We start from the raw sequence: 24655 nt of genomic DNA on the forward strand, positions 1-24655 counted from the left end.
CCCTTCCCTTCTCTTCCAGATCACCCCCCCCCCATCTACCCAGTTGGCTGGAACAGCAGCTTTTTCTAGTCCTGATCTCTTTCAGCTGCTGTTTGTGAAGGACAGTTACAACTGAAAGTCCCATTGATGTGGTAGGATGAATTATCAACTCAATGTACAGCTGAGAGGAGAGTTGAATCAACAGGCTGGCAGGGAATCTTAACACTTCAGGATGGGGAAATATTTAGTTGTGCAAATTCTGCTAATGCAGAAGACTACTGCTGCTTAGCTGATAAGTAGGACAGCTTGATGCAACCATGTGTCACCAGTCCCGATAGTTCTGCATTGGCTGGAACTGGGCTACCAAGCCCAGTTCAAAGTGTCAGCAGTCCTAGCTTATAAACTAGCCCTAAATGGCTTTTGACCCAAGTACCTGAAAGATTTGACTCCACCAATTATCAGTCATCTTGGGTTCTACAATTAATTGGCAGGGGAGGTTGTCAGTGCCACCACCTCTGTCTGCTGCTCAGTTGGCATTGATGAATGACAGGGCTTTCTTGGCTGTGATTTCCTCCTTGGTGAGGTGTGCCTGTTTTCCTCATTGCTAGTTTTCAGGAAGAATTTTAAAAACATTCCTGTTTGCCCAGACATTTGATGGCTGAGAGATACTGCCCATGATAACCATGGAAGTCATAACTGTGGGGGTATGTGATTGCTTCTAAATGCTTTTAGCTGGTTTGTCCTCTATTTGAAGGACATTCTGATTTGAAGGTACCCTCTCTTTGAAGGTCAAAACTGAGTCCAAATCTGGTTTAAATATTTAAAAGCCCTATCTAAGTACAGTGGTACCATGGGTTAAGAACTTAATTCGTTCTGGAGATCTGTTCTTAACCTGAAAATGTTCTTAACGTCAAGCACCACTTTAGCTAATGGGGCCTCCTGCTGCCGCCGGAGCACAATTTCTGTTCTCATCCTGAAGCGAAGTTCTTAATCTGAGGTAATATTTCTGGGTTAGCGGAGTCTGTAACCTGAAGCGTATGTAACCCGAGGTACCACTGTAGAGCCTGGGGTCCCTTGATGTTGCCCATGGTCCAAAGCTAGCATCCTGACAAGAGACTGAGCAGCCACACCTGGGCAGACTCACCTGGGCACAGCCTTCTCCATTAGAGTAAAATGTGTTGTATTTCTATTTAAATTTTCATGATTATTAAATACATATAAATTAGAATATGCTTCTTTTTTTTTGCAAATCTATTCCATTTTTGTTGATGCACTTCCTCTTTGGGCGCGACATGTAAACGGCCAACCTAACGTGCATATTCTATCACAATTTACTGTATGTGTATATAAAGGGTATGGATATATACATATGTGCATACACACGTATATACACACGCACTTCAAAAGCCTACTGAATCCTTTTTCTTTTTATCCCACTTTAACTGAAGTAAGATTTTGCCGTTTTGATTTTTGTTATTTGTACCTTTGCAAACCGCTTACAGCCGATTGTAGAGGCATGCAAAATGTTCAAATATACAGATATACTTGTGGAATATATATCTATATGCACACGTGCACGTGCACACTGGTCTCTTACGAATCGGGTTGCTTGCCAGTGATTCCTGTTTTAGACGGGGACTTAACGATGGAATCCGCCTTTGCTAAATACAGTAATTTCCTTAAAACGCGTGAGGCGTTTCAGCGGCTTCCGTTGGCTTTCAAAAAGTACCGTATATTAACGGTGCTCTGCCCTGCGGCCTTACAAACTGCCGTTAAAAATAAATTTACCATTTCTACGCGCGCGCGCGCACGTTTATATATATAAAAAAGGTTACGCATATCCCTCCCTCTATATATACATTTTTTCCCCTCACAGAAAAGCACCTTGGTAGAATACCGACTGGGGGTGTGTGAGTTGTGTGTGTGAGTTATCGGTTGCCTCGAGGCGGCGGGAAGGAAGCGCCCGTGGACAAGGGCGAGAGAAGGGGAGCTTGGCGCTCGCTCGGCCCGGCAGTGTGAGGAGCCGGGCTGAGGCGGGAGAGGCGGGCACGAGGACCGCCCGCTCCCCTTCGCCAGGCGCTGCTGCTGCTTCTTTGTAGGCCCTGACGGGAGAGGCGGGCCCGGCCTCCTCAGGGCGCGGCGCGGCGGTTCATCCGCGCGAGGGAGAGAGAATGAGGCGGGAGGGCCGCTGCGGCGCTCGAGCCGGGCTGAGGTAGGAGGGCCGGGAAGGGAAGTCGTAAGGCCGCTTGCTGGCCTCCGGAGGCCTCAACCTCGGTGAAGGAAAGAAAGCGAGGCCTTCTCCTAACTCCCACCCCATCGGGTCAGTTCTAGTGTGGGGTGGCAGACAAGAAAGGGGCTCTCGGGACTTCATGGCCTTGGAGCACAGATTCAACAGGGGCAGCTCTCCCGAATATCGCACCCACCCAACTCCGTGCTTTGCGTTTGTGGGAAAGCGAGCAGGCGGAGATTCAACAGGGCAGCGTGGTTTCTCTCTCCCCCCCCCCCAATATTTCACCCTGACCATCGGATGGGAACGGGATGCTCATCATATGCTGCAACTTGTCCTATCTCGCCCGCCCCTGCTGAGCCCCGATTTTGTTGCCCTTTTAAACATTTTAGGTCGTTTAACTTTTCAGATGTCGGCTCTTAACCTTCCTTAGCTTAAATCTCTGTGCGCCTTTGTCACCACATTTTTAGGTTCCTGGTCTTCAAGCTTTTCGGATCCAGGACACCTCCCACCCCACCCCACCCCTTTTAACCCGAACGTGCATTTGGCCACGGGGATCCATTTGGTAATCTTTTGCCATATGTTCGCATGGTGGAAATGCTCCTGCTTGCGACCCACCTTGGATCAGGCCGTGATCCACTCGTGGGTCCCGACCCACCTGTTGAAGACTAGGGATTTAGGTGAATGTGTCACCAGAGCTTTGTGTAGTGTGCAGCCTGCCCCCCCCCCCAACTGCACAGGATACTTTAACCTGTGATGGCTTATTATCAGAAAAGTATGGCTGCATTTGTTTATTTTAAATTTTTTTTAGTTTACTATACTTTATTACTATCCAGCAAAACAAATACAGCCTTGGCTTGTGGACCAGCGAAGGGAGAGGCTTACTGCAGAGTGAATGGACACAACAGATGGACCAGATTTCAGCAAAGTGTAATTTGCTGGGGCAACTCAGCCAGTAACTTTTGATATGAGAAGTTTGCCATGCTAGGACTTAACCTTTAAAGCCCTCAGCAGGGCTTGGCATGCAAATACCTGAAGGAGTACCTCTTTCCGGATTCCTTTCCTCAAACTTAAGGTGTTGTTAAGCGTCTCCTGAAGTTGTCGTGGTGCGTTTTTGAAACAGTGGAAGGAGCAACTGGTGATAGTAGTTTGGGGACTGAGAGGGAGATACTGGAATGATTGCAAGCAGAAAAGAGGGGTGCAAGTAGAATGGATGAGCCAGGCCCAGTGTTAGAAACAGATATAAAAGCTATTTGCCGTATGGCCCCATAAACTTAGGTTACAGGTGCACTAACAAAATGTTTAGGCGCTTTTTAAAAAACAGGATTACAACGTTGAAAATGAATTGTGTGTATTGTCGGCTCCAGCTAAAATCCGACTCACGCCATAGCAAGCACGGGGGCGGGGTACTGTTTTTGTTTGTTACTATATTATATTTTTTGTGTTTTTATGTTGTAAATTGTCCTGTGATCCTCAGGTAAAGGACAATATAGAAATTTAATAAATATTAATAGGTATTGTTTGATTTGTGTACATGCAGGACAGAATTTGAGTGTGATGTGTTATTTGAGTCAGTGTTGTATTGTGTGGGGCTGTGCTGTGTACATGCCATACATTTAAAGCACATGTTGTCTCCACCAATAATCCTGGAAGGTGTAGTTTGTTAAGGGTGCTGAGAATTGTAGTTCTTTGATGGGTAAACTGCAGTTCCTGGGGGAAGTCATATGCTTTAAATGTGCTTTACATGTATTATGTGTATTCAGGCTGAGTCAGGATGTGCTTTGGCAAGAAAGAGGCTGAAGAGAGATAGTTTAGGTTGTTTTGAAAACTATGCTACTATAGTTTCACTTTGGGGGATGTTATTTTTTAAATTGCGTTGTATGATACTTCTTCAGTTCCACTTGTTTGTTATAACTGCATATTGTGTTTTGTGAACTGCTTAGAGACTGCCTTAGTGTTAAGTTGCATTTAAATACAGTGGTACCTTGGTTTACGAACTTAATCCGTTCCAGAAGTCCATTCTTAAACCAAAGCCATTCTTAAACCGAGGCGCGCTTTCCCTAATGAAGCCTCCTGCTGCTGGTGCCCTTCCATCGTTCAGCTTCCCTTCTTAGACCGAGGTAAAGTTCGCTAACCGGAACACTACTTCTGGTTTTGCAGAGTTCGCATACCAAATAGTTCATAAACAGGGCTGTTCTTAAACTGAGGTACCACTGTATATGTAATAAATAAGATCTTTTGTTGAGGCTCTTCCTCAGGCGCCTTCCCTAGTGGGAGGTGCATCATAGAGTTACAAAGAAAATGACCTTTTCAGTGCTGGAGCCAGAAGTATGATTGGTGCCAAAATGAGACTTACTTCTGATTAAACATATTGTACATTATTACTACTGTTATTATGCTAAGGGTGGATTTCCAGTGCCTCTCCATTCTCTCCTCCTCCCTTTTGCTTTGTTTGGTCAGTCTAGAAGATGACACACTGAAAACTCCTACATGACAGCCCTTCATACAAATAAAACAAGACTGACTATTGATCACAAATTATTGTTCCATGAATGGTATATGTTTATAGGTGCATTTATTACCTAATAAAGGAAGAATCGTTATGAATTAAGAGGACCAGCTATATTTAAGCTTTATGGGCCTCCTCTTATTCCAAGATTTAGTTTAAATACAGTATTTTCAGATTAAAACCTTCCTTTATAGTTAGGAGTTTCTTAGTGTATAACTATTTAGTTGAAGGGACGCGGGTGGCACTGTGGTCTAAACCACAGAGCCTAGGGCTTGCCGATCAGAAGGTTGGCGGTTCGAATCCCTGTGCTGGGGTGAGCTCCTGTTGTTCAGTCCCTGCTCCTGCCAACCTAGCAGTTCAAAAGCACGTCAAAGTGCAAGTAGATAAATAGGACCGCTCCGGCGGGAAGGTAAACGGCGTTTCCGTGCGCTGCTCTGGTTTTGCCAGAAGCGGCTTAGTCATGCTGGCCACATGACCTGGAAGCTGTCTGCAGACAAAACGCCAGCTCCCTCAGCCAGTAAAGCGAGATGAGTACTGCAACCCCAGAGTCGTCTGCGACTGGACTTAACGGTCAGAGGTCCCTTTACCTTTACCTTTATTTATTTGAAATGCCAAACAATGCAGCAACAAATAGTCAACAATACCCAGTGTACTTCGCTTTCCACTTTAAGCTCAAAATATGTGCACACATAAGTTTAACCCAAGATGTTCCACAACCTTTGTAATGTTTCTATTGACCTGCCTATCAGAAAATGTTTCTGAGTGCTAGCAAATATTAGGCACTTGGTATGAAAAGAGTATAATTAGAAAAATAATAATTCATTTCCTCTCTTTCTTTCTTAAGATTTGGTGCTTAAAAATGCACTGATTTATTTATAGCACGATTCAATATTTGACCTAAAAGCGGCATCATGTCTAAAGAGATGAAAGAACTCCAGAAAGGGTGGCACTCAGTCATGGAAACTGTTCATAGCAACCCACATGTGAGTTATGAATTTTGTCATTCTATTATGATACTTTTTCTTGTCTTTTGGGGGTTGTCTCAATTACAATTGCACTACAGATTTTTAAAAGTGATTTTGAGCCAGTTGGTATAATGGCTAGAGTGTTGGATAAGTACACGGATTGGGAACCTCTGGCCTGTGGGCCAAACTTGTCTCACCAAGTCTTGCCATTTGGCCCATGAGACTGTTTTGGGAAAGCCACACCGACACGCCCAAGGATTCCAGTAGTACAGAATATCATAATGGGGTTGGGTTGGGCAGCAGCACCGTGAAAACTAAGCATGCTTGGTATGTGTGGGATGCTGATAATTTGTTGAAGAAAAGGAAGCCAAAAACTAAGTGGAGGCAAAGTGGAATGGAATATTGTTGTGGAGGGCATCCTGGTATACATGGTACAGAAGACAACAGAAAGGACTCTCCACCAGCTTTTAATCAGATAAGATTATTTTTGCCTGTGTTCTGTAGCTCAGAAACCTCCACTAGCCTTTGCTCTAAGAGACATTGTGACTTCAATTCTATATAAACAAGGTTTCACCTTCACAAAATTGGTCAAGAGCCTTGTTCTAAATGGATTTGCCACCTAATACCTTCTTTTTAATGGGTTCACCACCCCTTTGTGCTTGATGCAGGTTCTGGGGGTGACCAGTGTCATACTTAATAGGATAGGCCTAATGCATTATTAAAACCTGCTGCTGCTGTAGGGTGAGAACGCTGACCTCTGAACTACTCCTCTTTCCTGTTTTCACCTTCAGAAGAAACCTGCAAATTAAATCTCCAGTTCTAGTTTTAGCTCCTGTGTTTGCACAACCCTCACCAGCTTTTTACAAAAAACAAAACACAGAACAATAGCCACCTTTCTGCACTGATGCATATCAAAGGAGAATGTCTTCAATTGCATGCAGGATAGAACTTGTCAAGCTTTCAGCTGTTAAATAAGGCATGTAGGAAAAGCATTTTACACCAGCCTACCTTAATTTGTTGGCTTCCACATGTTTTGGACTACAATTCCCATCAGCCCCATCTAGCATTACTGAGCTAGCTGGGAATTTGGGGAGGGCACCAGATTGGGCAAGGCTGTTCTAGACAGACTATCGTATTTTCCCGTGTATAAGATGCCCCATGTATAAGACACCCCCTAGTTTAGGGGACTCCAAATTAAGAAAACACCCCTTAGCACTACCCGTGTATTAGACGAGCCCCAATTTTAAACCTAATGTTTTGGTAAAAAAAAAACCCTAGTCTTATACACAGAAAAATATGGTAATATTCATAGCATGAGAAGATTTGTCTAATAATATTGCTAAGTAAGTGATTTCTTCTTGAAGTAACTTCACTTCCCAGAATTGTTTGTTTGTTAATTTGCTTAGGATATTTAAATCTTTATTCTTTTTTCACTTTATGTTGCAGGTTGTTGCTTTTATGAACTCTCGAGTTGGCCAGTACTTAGATGACCATCCTTTCGTTGCCCTGTCAATGTTGGTCTTCATTGCAGCGTCTGCAATTCCAGTTGCATTCTTTCTGGTTTTTGTTGTTGCCACAACTGTAATTGCCTGCATTGGAGTGATTGTCATGGAAGGTATTCTGTTTTGTTGTTGTTTTTATGCTGTACGCTGGTGGAATTCCACCCAGGGACTGGTTATGGCTCAGTGTTAGACCACATGCTTTGCATGCAGAAAGTGTGTTTCAGTCTTCAGGTAGGGCTGAAAATGTCCCCGTCTGAAACTCTGGGTGGCTACTGCCAGCTAGAGAAGGCAATGGCAGATTATTATTATTATTATTATTATTATTATTATTATTATTATTATTAATACCCTGCCCATCTGGCTAGGTTTCCCCAGCCACTCTGGGCCGCTCCCAACTGAATATTAAAAACACAATACAGCATTAAACATTAAAAACTTCCCTAAACATATAATTGTAGAGTTGGAAGGGACCCCAAGTCATTTAGTCCAACCCTCTATATATAACACAGGAATCACACAGCTAAAGAATCCCTGGCAGATAGCTATCTAACCTCTTGTTTAAAAATCTCACATGAAGGAGAGTTCACCACCTTTCCGAGGATTCTGATCCACTGTCAAACATACTTCAACATACCTGCATATTTGTGTTTTGGAAAATCCCTTCCCACATGAAATGTATATATCTTGGAAGTACTGACTTGAACACTGTGCCATGTTTAAAATCTTCTTACTGAAGCATAGAATCTTATCTCTGGGGAAGATCATTATATTGCCATGATGCTTCTGGAACCTTGGCTTATTCTTATCCTCAGAGGTAAGTGTTTCTACAGTGGTACCTCGGGTTAGGTACTTAATTCGTTCCGGAGGTCCGTTCTTAACTTAAACCTGTTCTTAACCTGAAGCACCACTTTAGCTAATGGGGCCTCCTGCTGCCGCTGTGCCGCCGGAGCACGATTTCTGTTCTCATCCTGAAGCAAAGTTTTTAACCCGAGGCACTATTTCTGGGTTAGCAGAGTCTATAACCTGAAGCGTCTGTAACCTGGAGTGTATGTAACCTGAGGTACCACTGTATATGACTTTCCGCCTCTGTAGTTTTTTAGATAGGGTCAGCCAGCTGACGGTCCACAGAACGCATGGAAACATAAGAACCATTTGGCTGGATCAGGCCTTGTAGCCATCTGGTCCACCACTCTATTCTCACCGTGACCAACTGGGCACCCATGGGAAGCCTGCAAGCTGAACCTGAATGCAACAGCACACTCCCCACCTGCAATTCACAGAATCTGGTATTCAGAGGCCTACTGTTTCCAGCAGTGGGGGTAGAACATAGCCATTGTGGCTTGTAGCATTTTCTGTGTCAGGTTAGGTGAACAAGGTACCAAAAACAGGTTCTTCTGTAGCTGGGTACACACGGTACTGGCAAACCTCCCTCCCATAAGGATATGTGAGGACAGCAACGTAACTGTGCTACATAAGAAGTGGAGCTACATGTGCTGGTTTTTTTACCCCCCCCCCCCCATTCAGAGATAATAAATTACCTCCTTCACCTCGTTCCCGAATGAAAGGTGCACCTGGTAAATAAATAGGACCTCTGATGCTGCTTTAGACCTGGCAAGAGGCCCCTCTCCAGCAGTCAAGAAAAGAGAAGTCATCCCAGTTTACTAGATGAGCAGTTTGGCATTCTGTTATGGGCTACTCTTGTAGAACATGCAGAACTAATTAGTCCACCCTATAAAGCCATAAGCATAGATATAAATATTTGTGATGGACATGTGTGGAGGTATCAGTGTTCTGGGATCAAACTTTCAATGAAATGGATAAAATTACTCAACAATCTTTTTAATAAAGACCCCAGAGCTTGCTCTACAAAATTTTGTTTCAAATGATAATGTGGACTTGAGAGATAACCCCCGATAGGATACTTAACTGGTAACTGCACATATGACTACTGCCACTTTTTAGAAGTATCTTAAAGGAGTTAATTTAACAGCTTGGTGCAAAAGGATTTGGCAGATAGCCCTAATAGAGAAACGTACATGTAAACTGAGAATCAGCTAAAGGAAATAAACATAGAAACTCGTTTGTGAAGAACTGGTGAAGCTTTATGACTTATAAAGATATTTTACAATAAAAGGAAAATCCCTCTGTATTTGTTTTCTCTTCTTCTGATTTTTGTTTTCTCTTTTTCTGAATTTAAATACTGTAACTCTGCATTATGGGAAAATTGTATGCACATAGAAGCCTACTGGAATTTTTGTTTATGATTTTGTTCAATTAGTTGCAGTCTTGATTTTGTAATAGTCTTAAATTTTTGATTAGTCATGTTTGTTATTCAACTTTAAAAAGAAAAAGAGAGAGAGAACAAACTGCTTTTTGTTCTTTGCAGGTTTTGTAATCTCGTTGGGAGGACTCACCCTGCTGTGTGTGCTTGGCGGATTGGGCATGCTATCACTGGCGGTGTCTGGAGTGCTCAGTGTTTGTTACATGTCTCTCACTACTCTGCTCAGCTACTGGCCCACTCCAGAGTAAGTGTCCACAGACCCTATCATGAGGAATTGTGTTTCTGATATACTGTACTGTAATAGCAATTATAATTTTGTTAGGGCGGGAGGCATTTATTTTAGAAGTCATTCAGACAGACTTTCCTGTGGGCGGTTGCCTCACCTTGCCTCATGACTTGGCCGGCCCTATCCTGGGGGTACTTAAGTTAAACTCATTAAGTGTGGAGGAAGTGTAAATGAGCTTTCCCATGGCCCCCATCTTACCTTTTGTGTGTGTCATTTGTACGTTGCGCACCCTGCCCATATATAAGTAATGCTATTACCACATCTGCTTGTGTGTGAATCTGTACCTGGCATGCATGTTCACGAAAGCAACCCTTGGGGGATCTTTCCTGGAGAAAACTGTGCTCCATAGATGCCATTGCAGTAGACACAATTACCTTAGGAATGCCACTGTTGCCTTGCTTATTTGGGGAAATTGGCAAGAAACAACAAATGCCAATCTATGTGAATATAATGCTCATTTTCATAAAATGAAGGCTTTGCAGCTTGAAGCCCTGGTTCAGAAAGACAGAATAGCAAGCTGGTTCATTGTTATAAATTACACAGGCTACCCAAACTAACATTGCCTAGACCATAAATTGAAATAGTTTCTATTAATGATATGGAGATAGCTGGAAAAAAACCCTGCGTGGCATGTAAGTGAGCAGTAGGCAGCTAGACAGAAAGCAGTGGATACCTGAATGCGTCAGGGGGGGAAACTCAAATACAAGGAGCAAAGTTTGAGCAAGCACAATTAATTATTGCTTATTATTGCTAATTAAAGGCATCTGATTGCATTCAATATGGTAGAGATACTGGGGAATGGTTAGCTTGCGCATATCATCATTCCTCACATCCACTGTTGCGAGGAATCTCCCTGTAGGCCCGTTACTATAGTCATGCTATTTGGTGGGGACCTCTGGAGCTTCCCCTGCTATAAGTTACTTCAGCTACCACTGCTTCCTCTGATTCCTTGTAACAGCATCATGCTCAGAGCAGAGCCAAACTAAACAATTCCCAGGCATGTACAGAGTTCCAGTTGAACAAGGATGCTCAGAAAAAGTACCTGCTCTTAAGCAATCTCAGGCAACAGTGCTTTGACAGACCTCTAAAAGACCCTGAGTAGTCACTATTGGTTTGAATAGACAGTATTGCATTCAATGAAGCAATGGTCTGACATACCGTATTTTTTGCTCTATAAGACTCACTTTTTCCCTCCTAAAAAGGGGAAATGTGTGTGCGTCTTATGGAGCGAATGCAGGCTGCGCAGCTATCCCAGAAACCAGAACAGCAAGAGGGATTGCTGCTTTCACTGCGCAGCGATCCCTCTTGCTGTTCTGGCTTCTGAGATTCAGAATATTTTTTTTCTTGTTTTCCTCCTCCAAAAACTACATGAGTCTTGTGGTCTGGTGCGCCTTATAGAGCGAAAAATACGGTAATCTTTCTCCATATAGTCATTCCCATCTTGCTCTAATCATACGTATACTCCAGCTGTCCCTGTTTTCCAGAAATGCCCCAGGTACAGACCCCTGATAAATCATTATCTGTATTTTCCCTCTTGGGGTGCCTTTTCAAAGACATTAGTCTGCAGGCTTCAGCCCCTCCATCCTAGGTCTCTAGAAGTGAAATCTCTTAAGTGTGTGTAACTAATGCGCACGCACGTAACAGCATGAGCATGAACATAAAGCACACTGCAGGCTGTTCCATGCTACTAAAGCTCAGCTGGAAGCTTGAATGGAATTGAAAAGAGGTTTAGACATATTCATAGAGGATAGGGCTATCAGGATGCACTGTAGCATTCAGAGGCAGTATGTCCCTCTGTGCCTTCTGCTGGGGAACAAGAGCAGGAAAGAGTGGTGGGTCTCCTTCCTTGCTTCAGTTAAGTCCACAGAACAGTATTTAGCCTTCTGTTCTTTCACATAACTAAGGATGTAGTCAAAAGTGAGTCAGAATGATTGTAAGGAGATAGTAACTTCTGTAAAGGCCTAGTCAGAGGTTCTGAAGGCTTGGTAAGAGAGCCTTTAGACAAGGTTGCATGCTGTATCTTTTTAAAAATGAGATTGCAATCTTGCACTCAGTACACATCTAACAAAGAAGCACTATGTAAGGGGTTACATTATAGTGCCACCATCAGCCTGCTTTTGTTACTGCTAAGCTGTTTAGGATCACATTTGCTCTTGCTGCAGAGAGAACAGAATAGTAATAATAGGAATAGTAAAAATAAAGAAATTATACTCCGCCCACCCCAGCCACTCTGGGTGGCTCCCAACAGAATATTAAAAACATGATGAAACACCAAACATTAAAAACTTCTCTAAACAGGGCTGCCTTCAGATGTCTTCTAGAAGTCAGATAGTTGTTTATTTCCTTGATATCTGATGGAAGGGTGTTCCACAGGGCAGGCGCCACTACCGAGAAGGCCCTCTGCCTGGTTCCCTGTAACCTCATTTCTCGCAGTGAGTGAACCGCCAGAAGGCCTTCAGAGCTGGACCTCAGTGTCTGGGCTGAACAGTGGGGATGGAGATGCTCCTTCAGATATACTGGGCTGAGACCGTACACTGCTTTAATTGCACAGTAAAAAACTACATATGTATGTCACCAGTTGCAATACTCAGTGCAGCTGCCATGTCAAGATCTGAACCTTTGGTTTGACCAGCGTTAAGCACCAGAACTCGTGAACTGAATTACATGTCAGATGTACCCCAGTGCTCCTTATTAATCTGTTTCTACTTTGTGCTTTGCCTTTAGCCTACTAAGGACATACATTCTGCTGTCATGGTCATTGCTACAGAGCCATCTCTCTTGACAAGGATGCTGCTGCTTATGAAGCCTTAGGCAATCATTCCACACAAATAGGGAATCATACCTAAAGTTGGAACTACTTTTCAAAATGATACTGCTAAAACGGCATTGTCATCCCTCTCGCGAAGCGTTTTGAAGATCAGTGGGAGAGACAATAATTGAGAATAAGGAGAGACAATAATGAGAATTGTTCTGGAAATTCTGAATAATAGGCATGCTAACCTGTGGTACTTGGATTTGTGTGAGCCATGAAATCAGAAATCTGAAGTGTTGTTTTCCCCCCTCTTCTCTCTCCCCCAGCAGTCTGTCAAAGAAAGAAATAGCTAACGGAAGCAGGTTTCTGCCCAGCAACCCTCCTGCCTTAGACCAAGATGATGCTAATAAGAAGACTGAATAAATTTGACTGGTGGTTCCAAACACTTCCAAGAGCAGCACTTTTTAAAAAATGCAGATTTTTGAAGGAATTGTTACATTTTCATGACTACTTGCCTGTCAGAATGCTCAAGTCTTGGTTTCTGGGATAGTAGTGATAAGAACAGTGAATAAATTGGATTGGTACTTGGTATTGCATCCTTCAGTAGCACTTAAAAAATACAGAGTTTTGAAAGAACTGTTACATTCTTGAAATGTTTACCTGTTAGAATGGTTTATTGTTTCTGGGACCTGGAGACCAGTTTTCCTTCTGGTTGTCATTATAATGACTGAACCATCATTAAATGTGTTGTCATGTGCTGGACAACTCAGCCACTATAGAACAGGGTCCCATTCTCTTCTTCCATGTTTATCTCCCATGTAGGTCAGTGGATATTTTGTGTGAGGGGGAGTACTGCTGGTTTTACAGCTTGTTCAGCTTGGAGCATGAAACCCTTCTAACTAACAGGAAGTAAAATTCAACAGTGCTGGTAATAGTACTTTTTTGAATGTGGAAAAAGACATTCAAGCCTTTAAAAAAATCTTACAACACTCATTGTGATAATTGAGCTAGTACCTTGTCAAAGATACAGGTGGAAAACAAGTAGTTAAAGGGCGTATCTCTCTGAGTGTGGGTTTTGTTTTTTAATAGCTTGAGCACTTTTGTTGTGTTTTTCAGAAGTGATATGCTTCTAGTTTGGTCTTTCTCGTGTTTTCCAGAGGTTTGGGGCTTAGCAGAATACCTGACAGTTACGCATTGTGCCTTAATTTATGTGAGTGTTTCAAAATTAATGTATTTCAGACCAGGTGTTTTCATGCCTGCTCAAACATTTTTTTTTAATAATAGCAACACTTTTGCTGTCTTGCCTAACTGGTAATGCCATTGTAAGACATACTTTGTCACTAAACAGCTACTTGTTTATCCAACTTGTCTCTGTTCGCCTTTGTATTTTTGGATCCATTTGCACCACCAGTGAATGTGAGTGTGTACATATATGAGAAAGAGACCCTTAATAACCAGCTAAAACCCATATTTGATCTCTGTGTTTGGTCCAAACCCAGACCTCTTCTACCAAGGACCCAATGGCACTTGCCACTGCCACAGCTTATTTGCAATTATGGTTGTGACAAAAACCACCCAGTCCATAGGGCAACAGAAGTAGCGGCATCGTGTTTCTTAGACAGTGGGAGTTGCACAGACTCTGGATGTCTTTTGAGACAAAGGTGGGGACAATGAGAGTTTGAAACCTGCCAGTAGGCAGCCAGACATGGCTTGAACCAATAATGAACCTTCATCAAAAGAGAATCCATTGCCTTGGTGCTGCTACTGAGAATGCACTGTCTCATTTAGCTACTGATCATGTTTCAGATGGGGGTGGCAGTGCAGAAGAGCACATCCATGCATTCGTTTATACTGAATATATGGATGGGGTCGTATTTAGAAGTATTTAATTGTAGAGTTGGAAGGGACCCTGAGGGTCAAATGGTCCAACCCTTTGCAATGCAGGGATCACAGCTAAAGGACCTCTGACATTTTTGAGAAGGTGTCCCTAAGGTGTCAGGTGACTTGTATGCCAGTGCAGTTCTCCCTTAGGGCAGAAGTGTCCAGTGACTTTCAGAGCAGTTGGGTGGATCAGCCCTCCACTAAATAACGAGATCTGTGGGTACCAGCTCACAAAGCTCTGCCACTGTGCACCTGGGATAGCTCAAGTTTGTAGAGCATGAGATTCTTAATCTCCGGGTCGTGGGTTCAAGCCCCATCTAGGCCAAAAAATTCCTGCATTGCAGAGGATTGGATTAGATGACCCTCATGGTCCCTTCCAACTCTTGTGATTCTATCCCTTTCATAGACTTTGCACTGTTGCTTCTGAAATCCTACTGAAATGGAGTCTCTATAACACCTTTGATGGATGGCTCCCTGGAGTTTCGAACTCTGGAGCATACTAAATTGATACATAATATTTAAGGCCCCTCTATTTCCCTTGCATTGATCTAAACACATTTGCTGAAGGATAGTGAAAGAGTTTGCCACTAATTGGCTGCTCTTGCTGCCTTCCCTGGTTGAAAAGGTGAGCTAGAGTCCTCCGTTAAAAAGCAGCAGCGTTACATAAAGCACAGGATGCTTGCTCCTAGCTGCCTCGTTAGGAACCCCAGGAGGAATGCTGATCCCACTGGAACTGCTTCTGTCCCCAAAAGAGGCCTTGGGAGGTTCCATGGCTTAGTGACAAGAGCATAGCCTTCAGCTTTTGCGTGCAGATGCTCACCAATCCAATTTAAAAAGTCCAGGTGGACTGCAAAAAGCCTCTTAACTGGGACGTAGCAAAGCTGCCAATCCAAACAGTACCACTGTCCCAGTAGCCTGATCTAGCATAGGACAGCTTTTGTGTTTTTATATGTTCTTCAAATTACCCCTGGACTGGAAATTAATGGCATTGGAGAACAACCCCCCTTCCTTACATTTCTTCAAATGTAGAAAGCAGAATTGTGCTCCCTTGCTTGAGATGTATTCTCCATCTTGGTTGCTAAAAAGGTAAAGGACCCCTGACAGTTAAGACCAGTCGCGAATGACTCTGGGGTTGTGGTGCTCATCTCGCTTTACTGGCTGAGGGAGCCGACATTTGTCCGCAGACAGTTTTTCCAGATCATGTGGCCAGCATGACTAAGCCACTTCTGGCGAACGAGTGCAGTGCATGGAAACGCTGTTTACCTTCCCACCTATTTATCTACTTGCACTTTGACGTGCTTTCGAACTGCTAGGTTGGCAGGAGCAGGGACCGAGCAACAGGAGCTCACCCCGTCATGGGGATTCGAACCGCCGACCTTCTGATCAGCAAGCCCTAGGCTCTGTGGTTTAGACCACAGTGAGTTCCGTATAATAAACCAACCCAGCCTTCCACAGGGGTGGCAGATTATCCCTAGGCAGAGTCTCTTGCAGGGTTTATCTTGTCTTTCGCCTTCTGTTTGTTTAACAGTCTGCATGCTTTTCCTTTCCCAAAGGCAAAACCAAAGTGGTCAGCACCATGGTGGCTTGTACCCTTTGGGACTGTTAGGGCAGGTGGCAAGGAAGCCAACACTAGGCACCGCAGGAGCCAATGACAGTCAGGGCCAACTCATTCTAGTTATTCCCACATCCTCATTCCTGCTCAGTTCTACAAGGGCAAGGAGGGGGTTGCTGACAGCAAAGGTTGCCCACTAGACCAGCTGTCAGTAGACAGGCAGGTGGGGGCTGCCTGAGGGCAGATTGAGGTTGGTAGGGCACTGCCCCATTTGCCCTTATGGACCAGCCTCCACTGGGTTGGCAGGCTAAAATCAATTTGTAAACAATCATGCAAGTAACTTAAATTACAAAGCCAGAGCCATGCGTGCTCACACACACAGCATGCACAAAAAAATCCAATTTCATAGCAGCAACAAACAGAGCAGATAAATTGCTTCATTAAAAATATGTTGAGACCACTTTTCAAGGTAAAAAAAAGCCCTCCTGGGGCAGCTGTAACCTAAAAAAGCAGCAACTTATAAAACACAGTTACAGTAGCATGACATGCTGTGGGCAGATTTCCTGGGTTGCAGGGGGTTGGACTAGATGACCCTCAGGTTCCCTCTCAACTACACTGTACAACTGAGGCCAGAGATAAGACTTCCAACATCCCGCTTTAGAGCAGCTGGCTGCTTTTCAGTGGCTGTACTTGGAAGCCCTGAATCAGGAGTGGAGAACCTTTGGCCTTCCATATGTAGCTGAATTGCATCCTTGGTCCTGGTTGCTGAGCTGTTGGGAGTGGCAGCTCAGCCACATCTGGAGGACCAAATGTTCCCCATCCCTGCACTAAACAGAGAGAGAGAAGGAAAGAAATAAAAGTCTGCCTGAGGAAACAGACTCGGGAACGTGTAATGGAAATATTGATAAAGCCTAATTGCTTTCCTCCTTTGTCAAGGAACTAAATTAACCAGGACTTGAGTTGCTTTGTAATTTTGCAAGCAAATAGGGAGGGAGAATCTATTTTCCCTCTTCCCTTTTCCATCCATATGTTAATTCTAATGGTAGAAATTCCCGTGGAGAGGGTTATTCTCTGAACAACAAAATAAACCAACTCTTAAAGATTTGAAGGGCAAAGAAGGGTCTGTGCTTTTGAAACAGCCTCTTCTTATTTTAAAAAGCACCTCGGGAGGCTTGCAGGCAAGGAAATGTCTTAAGATGAAAGGAGTCAGTGGGGGCTAGTGCTTGCTTTCTCCCCCCTCCCTGCGTTATCTGACTGTTTTGTTTTTCCTTCAACTGGTATCAAGATAATTATCAAGCATTTTGTTTAATATGCAAAGCAGTATTTGTTGCTTTCTGGGCTCAGGAGTGAATGCATTTAACAAGAAAGTCTCTGCAAATACACAATGCAACAGAGTATTAGGGAATGGGCTTTGAAATGCTGAGATGTTGAGCTTCAACAGTTGCTATTGCTGCTGTACATATTTTAATTTTTTTTCTTTCTTCTAGATTGTGTCAAATGAGTTTGCGTGTTTGTTGCTTGCTACATTGTGAACCGCCATTTAGACTGCTGTTTTAAATAACAGAATGGGATATTTTGTTTTTATGTCTTGCTTTTTGTATATAGATAAGCTGCCTTGGGAGGGTTTCATACATTTATTTATTTATTTATTGCCCTAAAAGTCTTTAAAATAAATTACAAACAGGCTTCCTCATTGGCAAGAAATGGGAAACATTTCTAATTACAAAATCAGCAGTCAGCATCTCAAAAGTTTGATACTGCAGTCATCATAAGAGCTAAGAGATTAGTTGGTGACTAGCGCTAATCAGCCATCTATCAATTGTTCCATTAGCTACTTGATGAAATTCAAGTACATTTTGGCCTGACCAAAGCTCAATATAGATGGGCACTTAGAGACGACTGAAGATAGTGCTTGTCTTTGGGGTGACAGAGCTTGCACTTGAATAAATAAAAACTGCCAATGCCCACCCTATCCTATACAAGGAAGCCCCATGGAGTTCAACAGAACTCTCCCCCAATTAATGTCCTTAAAGGTAAAGGTAAAGGGACCCCTGACCATTAGGTCCAGCCGTAACCAACTCTGGGGTTGCAGTTCTCATCTCGCTTTATTGGCTGAGGGAGCCGGCGTACAGCTTCCAGGTCATGTGGCCAGCATGACTAAGCCACTTCTGGCGAACCAGAGCAGCACACGGAAACGCAGTTTACCTTCCCGCTGGAGTGGTACCTATTTATCTACTTGTATTTTGACATGCTTTCGAACTGCTAGGTTGGCAGGAGCTAGGACTGAGCAACGGGAGCTCATCCCTTCGTGGGGATTCGAACCGCCGACCTTCTGATCGGCAAGCACTAGGCTCTGTGGTTTAACCCACAGCGCCACCTGCGTCCCAATAATTAATGTCCTTAGCAGGGATCAATGCATTTTCCTGAGCCCATGGGCACATTTGGAAACCGGCGGCATCACATAGGAACAAAGGAAACTTCTTTACACTGAGTCAAGTCATGGGTCCGTCTAGCTCAGCATTGACTGGCAGCAAGTTCTCCAGGATTTCAGGAAAGGAGCTTCTCTCCCAGCTCTACCTGGAGATGCCAGGGATTGAACCTGGGACCTTCAGCACACAAAACAGATGCTCTGCCAGTCAGCTGCAGCCTCTTCTCCAACACACAACATACAGCAACCAACCACACTCCCGAGCCTTCTTTCAAGCAGCTCAGGGGACCCTGCTGTGGGGTGCAAGGGAAAGCCTCTCTGGGTCCATGCGCCACCAGCAGGCATCCTGTTGGTGACCCCTGGTCTATGGGGCTGCAGTCTAGTTGTGTTCAAAGTGTGGCAGGGAAGACTCCATATTTAATATGGTCTCAAAGCCATGATTCTTCAACATCAACTTCGTTGGACTGGTCATGTTGTGTGGATGCCCGATTATTGTCTTCCAAAGCAACTACTCTATTCCCAACTTAAAAATAGAAAGCATAATGCTGGTGCTCAACAAAAGAGGTTCAAAGACTCTCTCAAGGCAAATCTTTAAAAATGTAGTATGAACACCAACAATTGGGAAACACTGGCCTGCGAGCCCTCCAATTGGAGAGCAGCCTTTACCAAAGGTGTCGTGGGCTTTGAAGACACTTGAGCTCAGGACGAAACGTGCTAAGAGGAAGACACGCTTGGCAAACCCTCACCGTGATCAACTCCCACTCGGAAACCTATGTCCGCACTGTGGAAGGATGTGTGGATTCAGAATTGGCCTCCACAGCCACTTACGGATTCACTGTTAAAACCGTGCTCATGAAAAGCAATCTTACTTGGCTACAAGTGATCGCCAAAGAAGAAGTAATATGGTTGCACACCATCCCAACCTCCGAATGGTGCAAGATTCCAGGAGTTCAAGGTTTGTGTTTCCTTTGGAATGAGAGGCAGCGGAGACTGTGGTGTCTTCATGATATATGGTTTATTTAAACAGATGTACAACCTGAGCCTACAAAGGGCTCTTGCTTCTCCCATACCCACAGCCTTGGATGTGAGCAGAAATCAGGCATGTCTGTCCATCACAGACTTCAGCCTGCTGCTTCTTCTAGCTTGCACACACACATCTCTGACCTTTGTCTTTCTAGCTACCAGTGAGTTGAAGGAGGGGTCACCCCTGTGTCTTCTGCCACCGAACCTCATCCTTTGTTAGCTTAATGACCCATTACCTCACCAGGAAGAGTGATTTTTCTCTCTCAAACCAGGCAACTAGAAAATTTAACCCATGTTTGCTTCATGCTTAAAGGGAGATTTCAAATGGCATTGCACATGTGCAGATAATCGTACATGTACAGATGAGAATGAATAGGTGTTCCGGAGGCTAGAATAATAGAATTGTAGGGCTGGAAGGGATCTCCAAGGGTCATCTAGTCCAACCCCCTGCAATGCAGAAATCGCAGCTAAGGAATCCCTGACAGATGACCATCCAACCTCTCTTTAAAAACCACCACGCTCCAAGGCAGTCTGTTCCACTGTCAAACAGCTCTCACTGTCAGAAGGTTCTTCCTAACATTTCATCGGAATCTCCGTCATTGTTATTTGAAGTCATTGGTTCAGGTCTTCCCCTCTGGAGCATCAGAAAACAAGCTTGCTCCAGCTTCCATGAGACAGCCCTTCAGATATTTGAATATGGCTATTTTATCACCTCTCAGTCTTCTCTTCTCCAGGCGAAAACATGCTCATCTCTCTCAACCGTTCCTCATAAGGCTTGGTTTCCAAACCTAGCTGCAAGGGTGGGAAACCAAGAAAAAGCCATACAGGTTGGTCGAAGACATCTCCCCACCTCTCGGATGCCAACGTCACTATGTAAATGTAGCTTGAAATGCCATGGGAGAGGGAATGAACCTGCAAATTTCTCCTACTTCCAGGATCCCCCTTTTCATCTGCATGCTGCAAAGGTGTTGCAGTGACGATATTCTAAACTCTGTTTCTTTCTACTCTGGTGTCAGTTTTGTCCTGAGGGTGGAGCAGAGAGCAACCGCTTTCGCCACCGCTCCCTGCCTTTGCAGTCGCTTTAGAACGCATCCACTCTGCAAGGGAAACTGCTGCTTCCAGCTGCACAAAAGGAATCGCTTGGAGAATTGTTGGTTTTACAGGCTCTCCTGGGGATCCAGCCTCCCTCCTGTCATTCTTCAGTATGAAACAGCAATGAAAGCATGGCATCTTCCGACCACTGATGGGATCCAGTATCCCTTCCCTGAAGGATGGATTTCCACGTGAATCACACCGTGAGCATGAATGACAGCGCTCCAAATATCTCCAAGATAGGACAAAACTTTTCCCACAATGGTAAGTCAGGGGAGGGACCCTTAGTATTTTGAGACAAGAGGAAGGGATTATTTTTGATGGGAACTTTATATGGATTCTCATCTGAATCTCTTTCCATGCCAGACCCACCAACATCTGTGTGCATTAGATTTATTGCAAAAGGAATTGGGGCAGGTAATAGCTGCACATTAAACATTATGTGTGTCTATGTGCAGGAACTATTGTATGTATTTATATAGGCAGCCACAGCTCTGGAACTATGTGGCATAGGAACATGTAGAGTTAGGTGTGCAAAGCTCTTTTAATTTGGAGGCTTCTGCATGCATTTATACCACTGTTATGGTCTGATATGTCCATGAGAAATGCTCTTTCTCCTGCTGTAACAAACATAAATGGTGCTGTTTTCTTCCAAATGCTTTGGTAAATAAGAGGCAAGGAGGATGTGCTATGTGTCTATTCCAAAGCCTTTTCCATGGAAAAAGCACATATAGACCCTTCTGAGTCCTTCTGATGCTTCTCTCCAGTCACATTTTGCAAGATTAGTGTAACTGCAAATGAGTGCAGTGGGCTCTACAAACCAGACATGTTCAAAGAAAAGCTTGATAGAGGAGGCAGGTGATATTAGCAGGGGTGGGGAACCTGCAGCCCTCCAGATGTTGCCAGGATATCACCCCCATCCTCCCTGTCTGTGCTGGCTGGGGCTGATGGACATCAGAGTCAGAAAAACATCTGGAGGGCTTATGGGACATTGGATACTTTTTCATCTTATTGACAAAAAATAAGAAATTCCCTGCAATAAGGTGCTTATCAACTTTTGAAAACATTGTTTTGCTGGGAGCATGTTGTAAACCAGGGGTGGAGAACCTGTAGTCCTTCACATGTCATTGGACTCTAGCTCCCATTAGCCCCAAACAGTATGGCTGATAGTATGGCTGAGGACAGAAGTTGGAGTCCAGGACATCCACCCCTCCATCCCTGCAATAGCCCTTAGTTCATAGAGGGGACAAGGCAGAATGAAGCTAGAGGATAACACTTTGTGCATCTGACCAAGTGGACCCCAGTCCACAAAAAATGTATGTCATAAGCTGTTTGATACCGCAAGAGCATCTCCCTTTGTGTCAACCACCTTGAGCCCTGAGATCAGCAGGGGAGGCCCTATTGGTGGGGCTGCCATTGTGGGCGGGGTGTGTGTGCCCAGGTGTTGCTGACCCTTGACATTCCATTTGTGGAATGCCCTCCCAGGTGAGGTGCATCTGTCTCTCTCATTAACAGCTTTCAGTTGTAATTTTGAAACATCCCTGTTCACTCAGACATTCTATGGTCTGAAAGATGCTGTTCTGGACAACCTTGACATTGTTTTGAAGGAAAAGGTTGATTATCAATAATAATCCACAGGGAGGACATGGTGAACTTCATGAAGAATTTGTAGGAATTCCCAAAGGTGCCCAGGGTGGACATGGTCTTATAATCCTCTTCAACAACTGAAATGTCCTCTGTGCACCAGATAAGATCAATATAAACTTAATATAAGATTGTGATGTAAGCTGACACACGTTGCTTGAATCACTATCTATTAAATACTGTTAAAGTTAAGTACTTGGGTATTACTATGACAAATATGAACAGTACATTGTTCCAAAATAATTATGTCAAAACATGGGTTGAAATTTAAAAAGATATGTCAAGATGGGACAAGTTAAAATTGTCATTGCTGGACAAAATTTCAGTAATAAAAATGAATGTTTTGCCTTAAAAAAAGAGGAATAGGTTGATTATCATTATTTTAAAAAGAAGGTTTTCACTATCTCTAGAAGCATGCAGCTGTATTGTTTTATTATTGACATGCTTGCCATTCTGGGCTCCTTTGGGAAAAAGGGTGGGATATAAAATTAATAAATAATGCTACAATGTAAGAAGAGACTGCTAGATCAAGCTAATGGCCCATCTTGAACAGCTTCCTGTTGTCCCAGTGGCCAACCAGGGACTTGTGGGCAACCTGCAAACAGGACCTGAGTGCACCAGCCCTCTCCTCGCTTGTGCTTCCCCAGCCACTGGTAGTCAGCCTCTAACAGTGAAGGGTTAGCCTCCATTGATAGCCTTATCCTTTGTGGACAGCCATGTGAGCATCATTTGAAGTTATTCTCTCTTTCCTCTCCTTCCCCGCTCCCCCGTTGGAAGGCGACCTCAGCCCTGCAAGCTACTCTACCTTCATCATGCCCACCCTGTTTGGCATCATCTGCTTGCTGGGCATCATCGGCAACAGCATGGTGATCTGCGCCGTCTTCAAGAAACCCAGCCCCACCAGCAGCGTCCCGGACATCTTCATCATCAACCTATCCATGGTGGACTTGCTCTTTCTCTTGGGCATGCCATTCCTCATCCACCAGCTGCTGGGCAACGGCGCTTGGCACTTTGGAGAAACCATGTGCACCATCATCACCGCCTTGGACGCCAACAGCCAGTTCACCAGCACCTACATCCTAACCGCCATGTCCATCGACCGCTACCTGGCCACGGTGTACCCCTTCACTTCCACACGCTTCCGGAAGCCCCCCGTAGCCATCTCGGCCATCTGTATCCTTTGGGCTCTTTCCTTCCTCAGCATCACTCCTGTGTGGATGTACGCAAGGCTCATTCCCTTGGGCGGAGGCTTGCTGGGCTGTGGGATCTGCCTGCCGGACCCTCAGCGGGACGTCTACTGGTACACCCTGTACCAGTTCTTCCTGGCTTTCGCCATCCCTTTCGCCCTCATCACCGTGGCCTACAGAAGGATCCTGCTGAGGATGGCAAGCTCCTCGCAAGCCCTGACCGGGCAGAGGTGCACCAGGCTCCGCACCAAGAAGGTGACTCGGGTAGCCATTGCCATCTGCCTGGCCTTCTTTGTCTGCTGGGCCCCTTTCCACGTCCTGCAGTTGGTCCAGCTGGCCGTGCCCCAGCCCACCCTCGCTTTCTACTATGCCTACAATGTGGCCATCAGCCTGGGCTACGCCAACAGCTGCCTGAACCCTTTCATCTACATCTTGCTCGGGCAGAACTTCCGCAGGCGCCTTGTCATCTCGGTCCGGCCTGCGGATGCCGGGGAGGAGGTGACCCAGAACCGGGTCAAAAGCGCACGGGGACAGCCCAGCGAGTCTGGGCAGCCTCTGCTGCATTTGGTCTCTGTTTCAGCCAGGTAGGGATGAGAATATTGCGGCCTTGCTCCCATTCTTAGTCCAGTTAGCCGCAGGGACTGATGATAGTCCGCTGATAGGAAGAAGAGAGGAACATTCACCTTATGCATCTAGCTCAGTAGAGTCTGCAGCAGGAGTAGCCAACATGGCGCTCTCCAAATGTTGTTGGACTGCAACTCTCATCAGCCACAGCAAGGAGCTGACAAGGATCAGGGATTTCATTCATTCATTTGGTTGGTTTGTTTCATTGCTTTTGTATACCTGAAGGAGCGTATCCACCTCCATCGTTCAGCCCAGACACTGAGGTCCAGCTCCAAGAGCCTTCTGGTGCTTCTCTCATTGCGAGAAGTGAGGTTCCAGGGAACCAGGCAGAGGGCCTTCTCAGTAGTGGAACACCCTCCCATCAGATGTCAAGGAAATAAACAACTATCTGACTTCTAGAAGACATCTGCTTGATGTTTTACGGTGGTTTTATAATTTGTTGGAAGCTGACCAGAGTGGTTGGGGCAGCCCAGCCAGATGGGTGGCATTTATTATTATTATTATTATTATTATTATTATTATTATTATTATTATTAATCTTTGAGGTGGTGTACATGGTTCTCCCCACTCTGAATTTAATCCTCACAACAACCCTGTGAGGTTGGTTAGACTGAGAGGCACTGACTGGCTCACCGTTGCCTAGTCAGCTTTATGGCTGAGTGGGGATTTGAACCCTGGTCTCCCAAGTTTGCCAACATCTGGAAGGGACTACATTTCCTAGGC

At 44.6% G+C, this 24655-nt stretch overlaps 3 protein-coding genes across 15 annotated transcripts in view; 2 read left to right on the forward strand and 1 right to left on the reverse strand.

Moving 5' to 3' along the window:
- The window catches only part of DNAH3 (dynein axonemal heavy chain 3), an 84243-nt gene extending 82268 nt beyond the window's left edge, over nt 1-1975 (reverse strand). Inside the window, exon 1 of one of the 6 annotated variants that reach the window (XM_083584831.1) lies at nt 413-1975. The gene's annotated coding sequence lies outside the window, so the exon portion shown is untranslated. The remainder of the gene's footprint in view (nt 1-412) is intronic. The other 5 variants (XM_083584836.1, XM_083584830.1, XM_083584833.1 and 2 more) reach the window with 5 other exon arrangements.
- On the forward strand, nt 16-13865 carry LDAF1 (lipid droplet assembly factor 1). Of its 6 annotated transcripts, none has more exons than XM_083585437.1 (5): nt 16-131; nt 5560-5698; nt 7127-7295; nt 9569-9707; nt 12828-13865. In XM_083585437.1, the coding sequence occupies exons 2-5, from the start codon at nt 5627-5629 to the stop codon at nt 12922-12924; spliced, it is 477 nt and encodes a 158-aa protein (XP_083441563.1). In that variant the 5' UTR covers nt 16-131; nt 5560-5626; the 3' UTR covers nt 12925-13865. The 6 variants fall into 6 exon arrangements, with proteins under 6 accessions (XP_083441563.1, XP_083441564.1, XP_083441561.1 ...); XM_083585438.1 differs by lacking the exon at nt 16-131 and adding an exon at nt 1748-1885; XM_083585435.1 differs by lacking the exon at nt 16-131 and adding an exon at nt 1885-2191.
- Nucleotides 13866-19842: 5977 nt separating this feature from the next.
- MCHR1 (melanin concentrating hormone receptor 1) lies at nt 19843-24454 on the forward strand. Of its 3 annotated transcripts, XM_083587203.1 has the most exons (4): nt 19843-19996; nt 20032-20212; nt 20321-20741; nt 22899-24454. In XM_083587203.1, the coding sequence occupies exons 3-4, from the start codon at nt 20657-20659 to the stop codon at nt 23894-23896; spliced, it is 1083 nt and encodes a 360-aa protein (XP_083443329.1). In that variant the 5' UTR covers nt 19843-19996; nt 20032-20212; nt 20321-20656; the 3' UTR covers nt 23897-24454. The 3 variants fall into 3 exon arrangements, with proteins under 3 accessions (XP_083443329.1, XP_083443328.1, XP_083443330.1); XM_083587202.1 differs by having other exon boundaries at nt 20032-20741; XM_083587204.1 differs by lacking the exons at nt 19843-19996; nt 20032-20212 and having other exon boundaries at nt 20688-20741; nt 22909-24454.
- The last annotated feature ends 201 nt before the right edge of the window (nt 24455-24655 follow it).

This window comes from Podarcis filfolensis, assembly GCF_964270895.1.
Source record: "Podarcis filfolensis genome assembly, chromosome: 14".
Classification (NCBI taxonomy): domain Eukaryota; kingdom Metazoa; phylum Chordata; class Lepidosauria; order Squamata; family Lacertidae; genus Podarcis; species Podarcis filfolensis.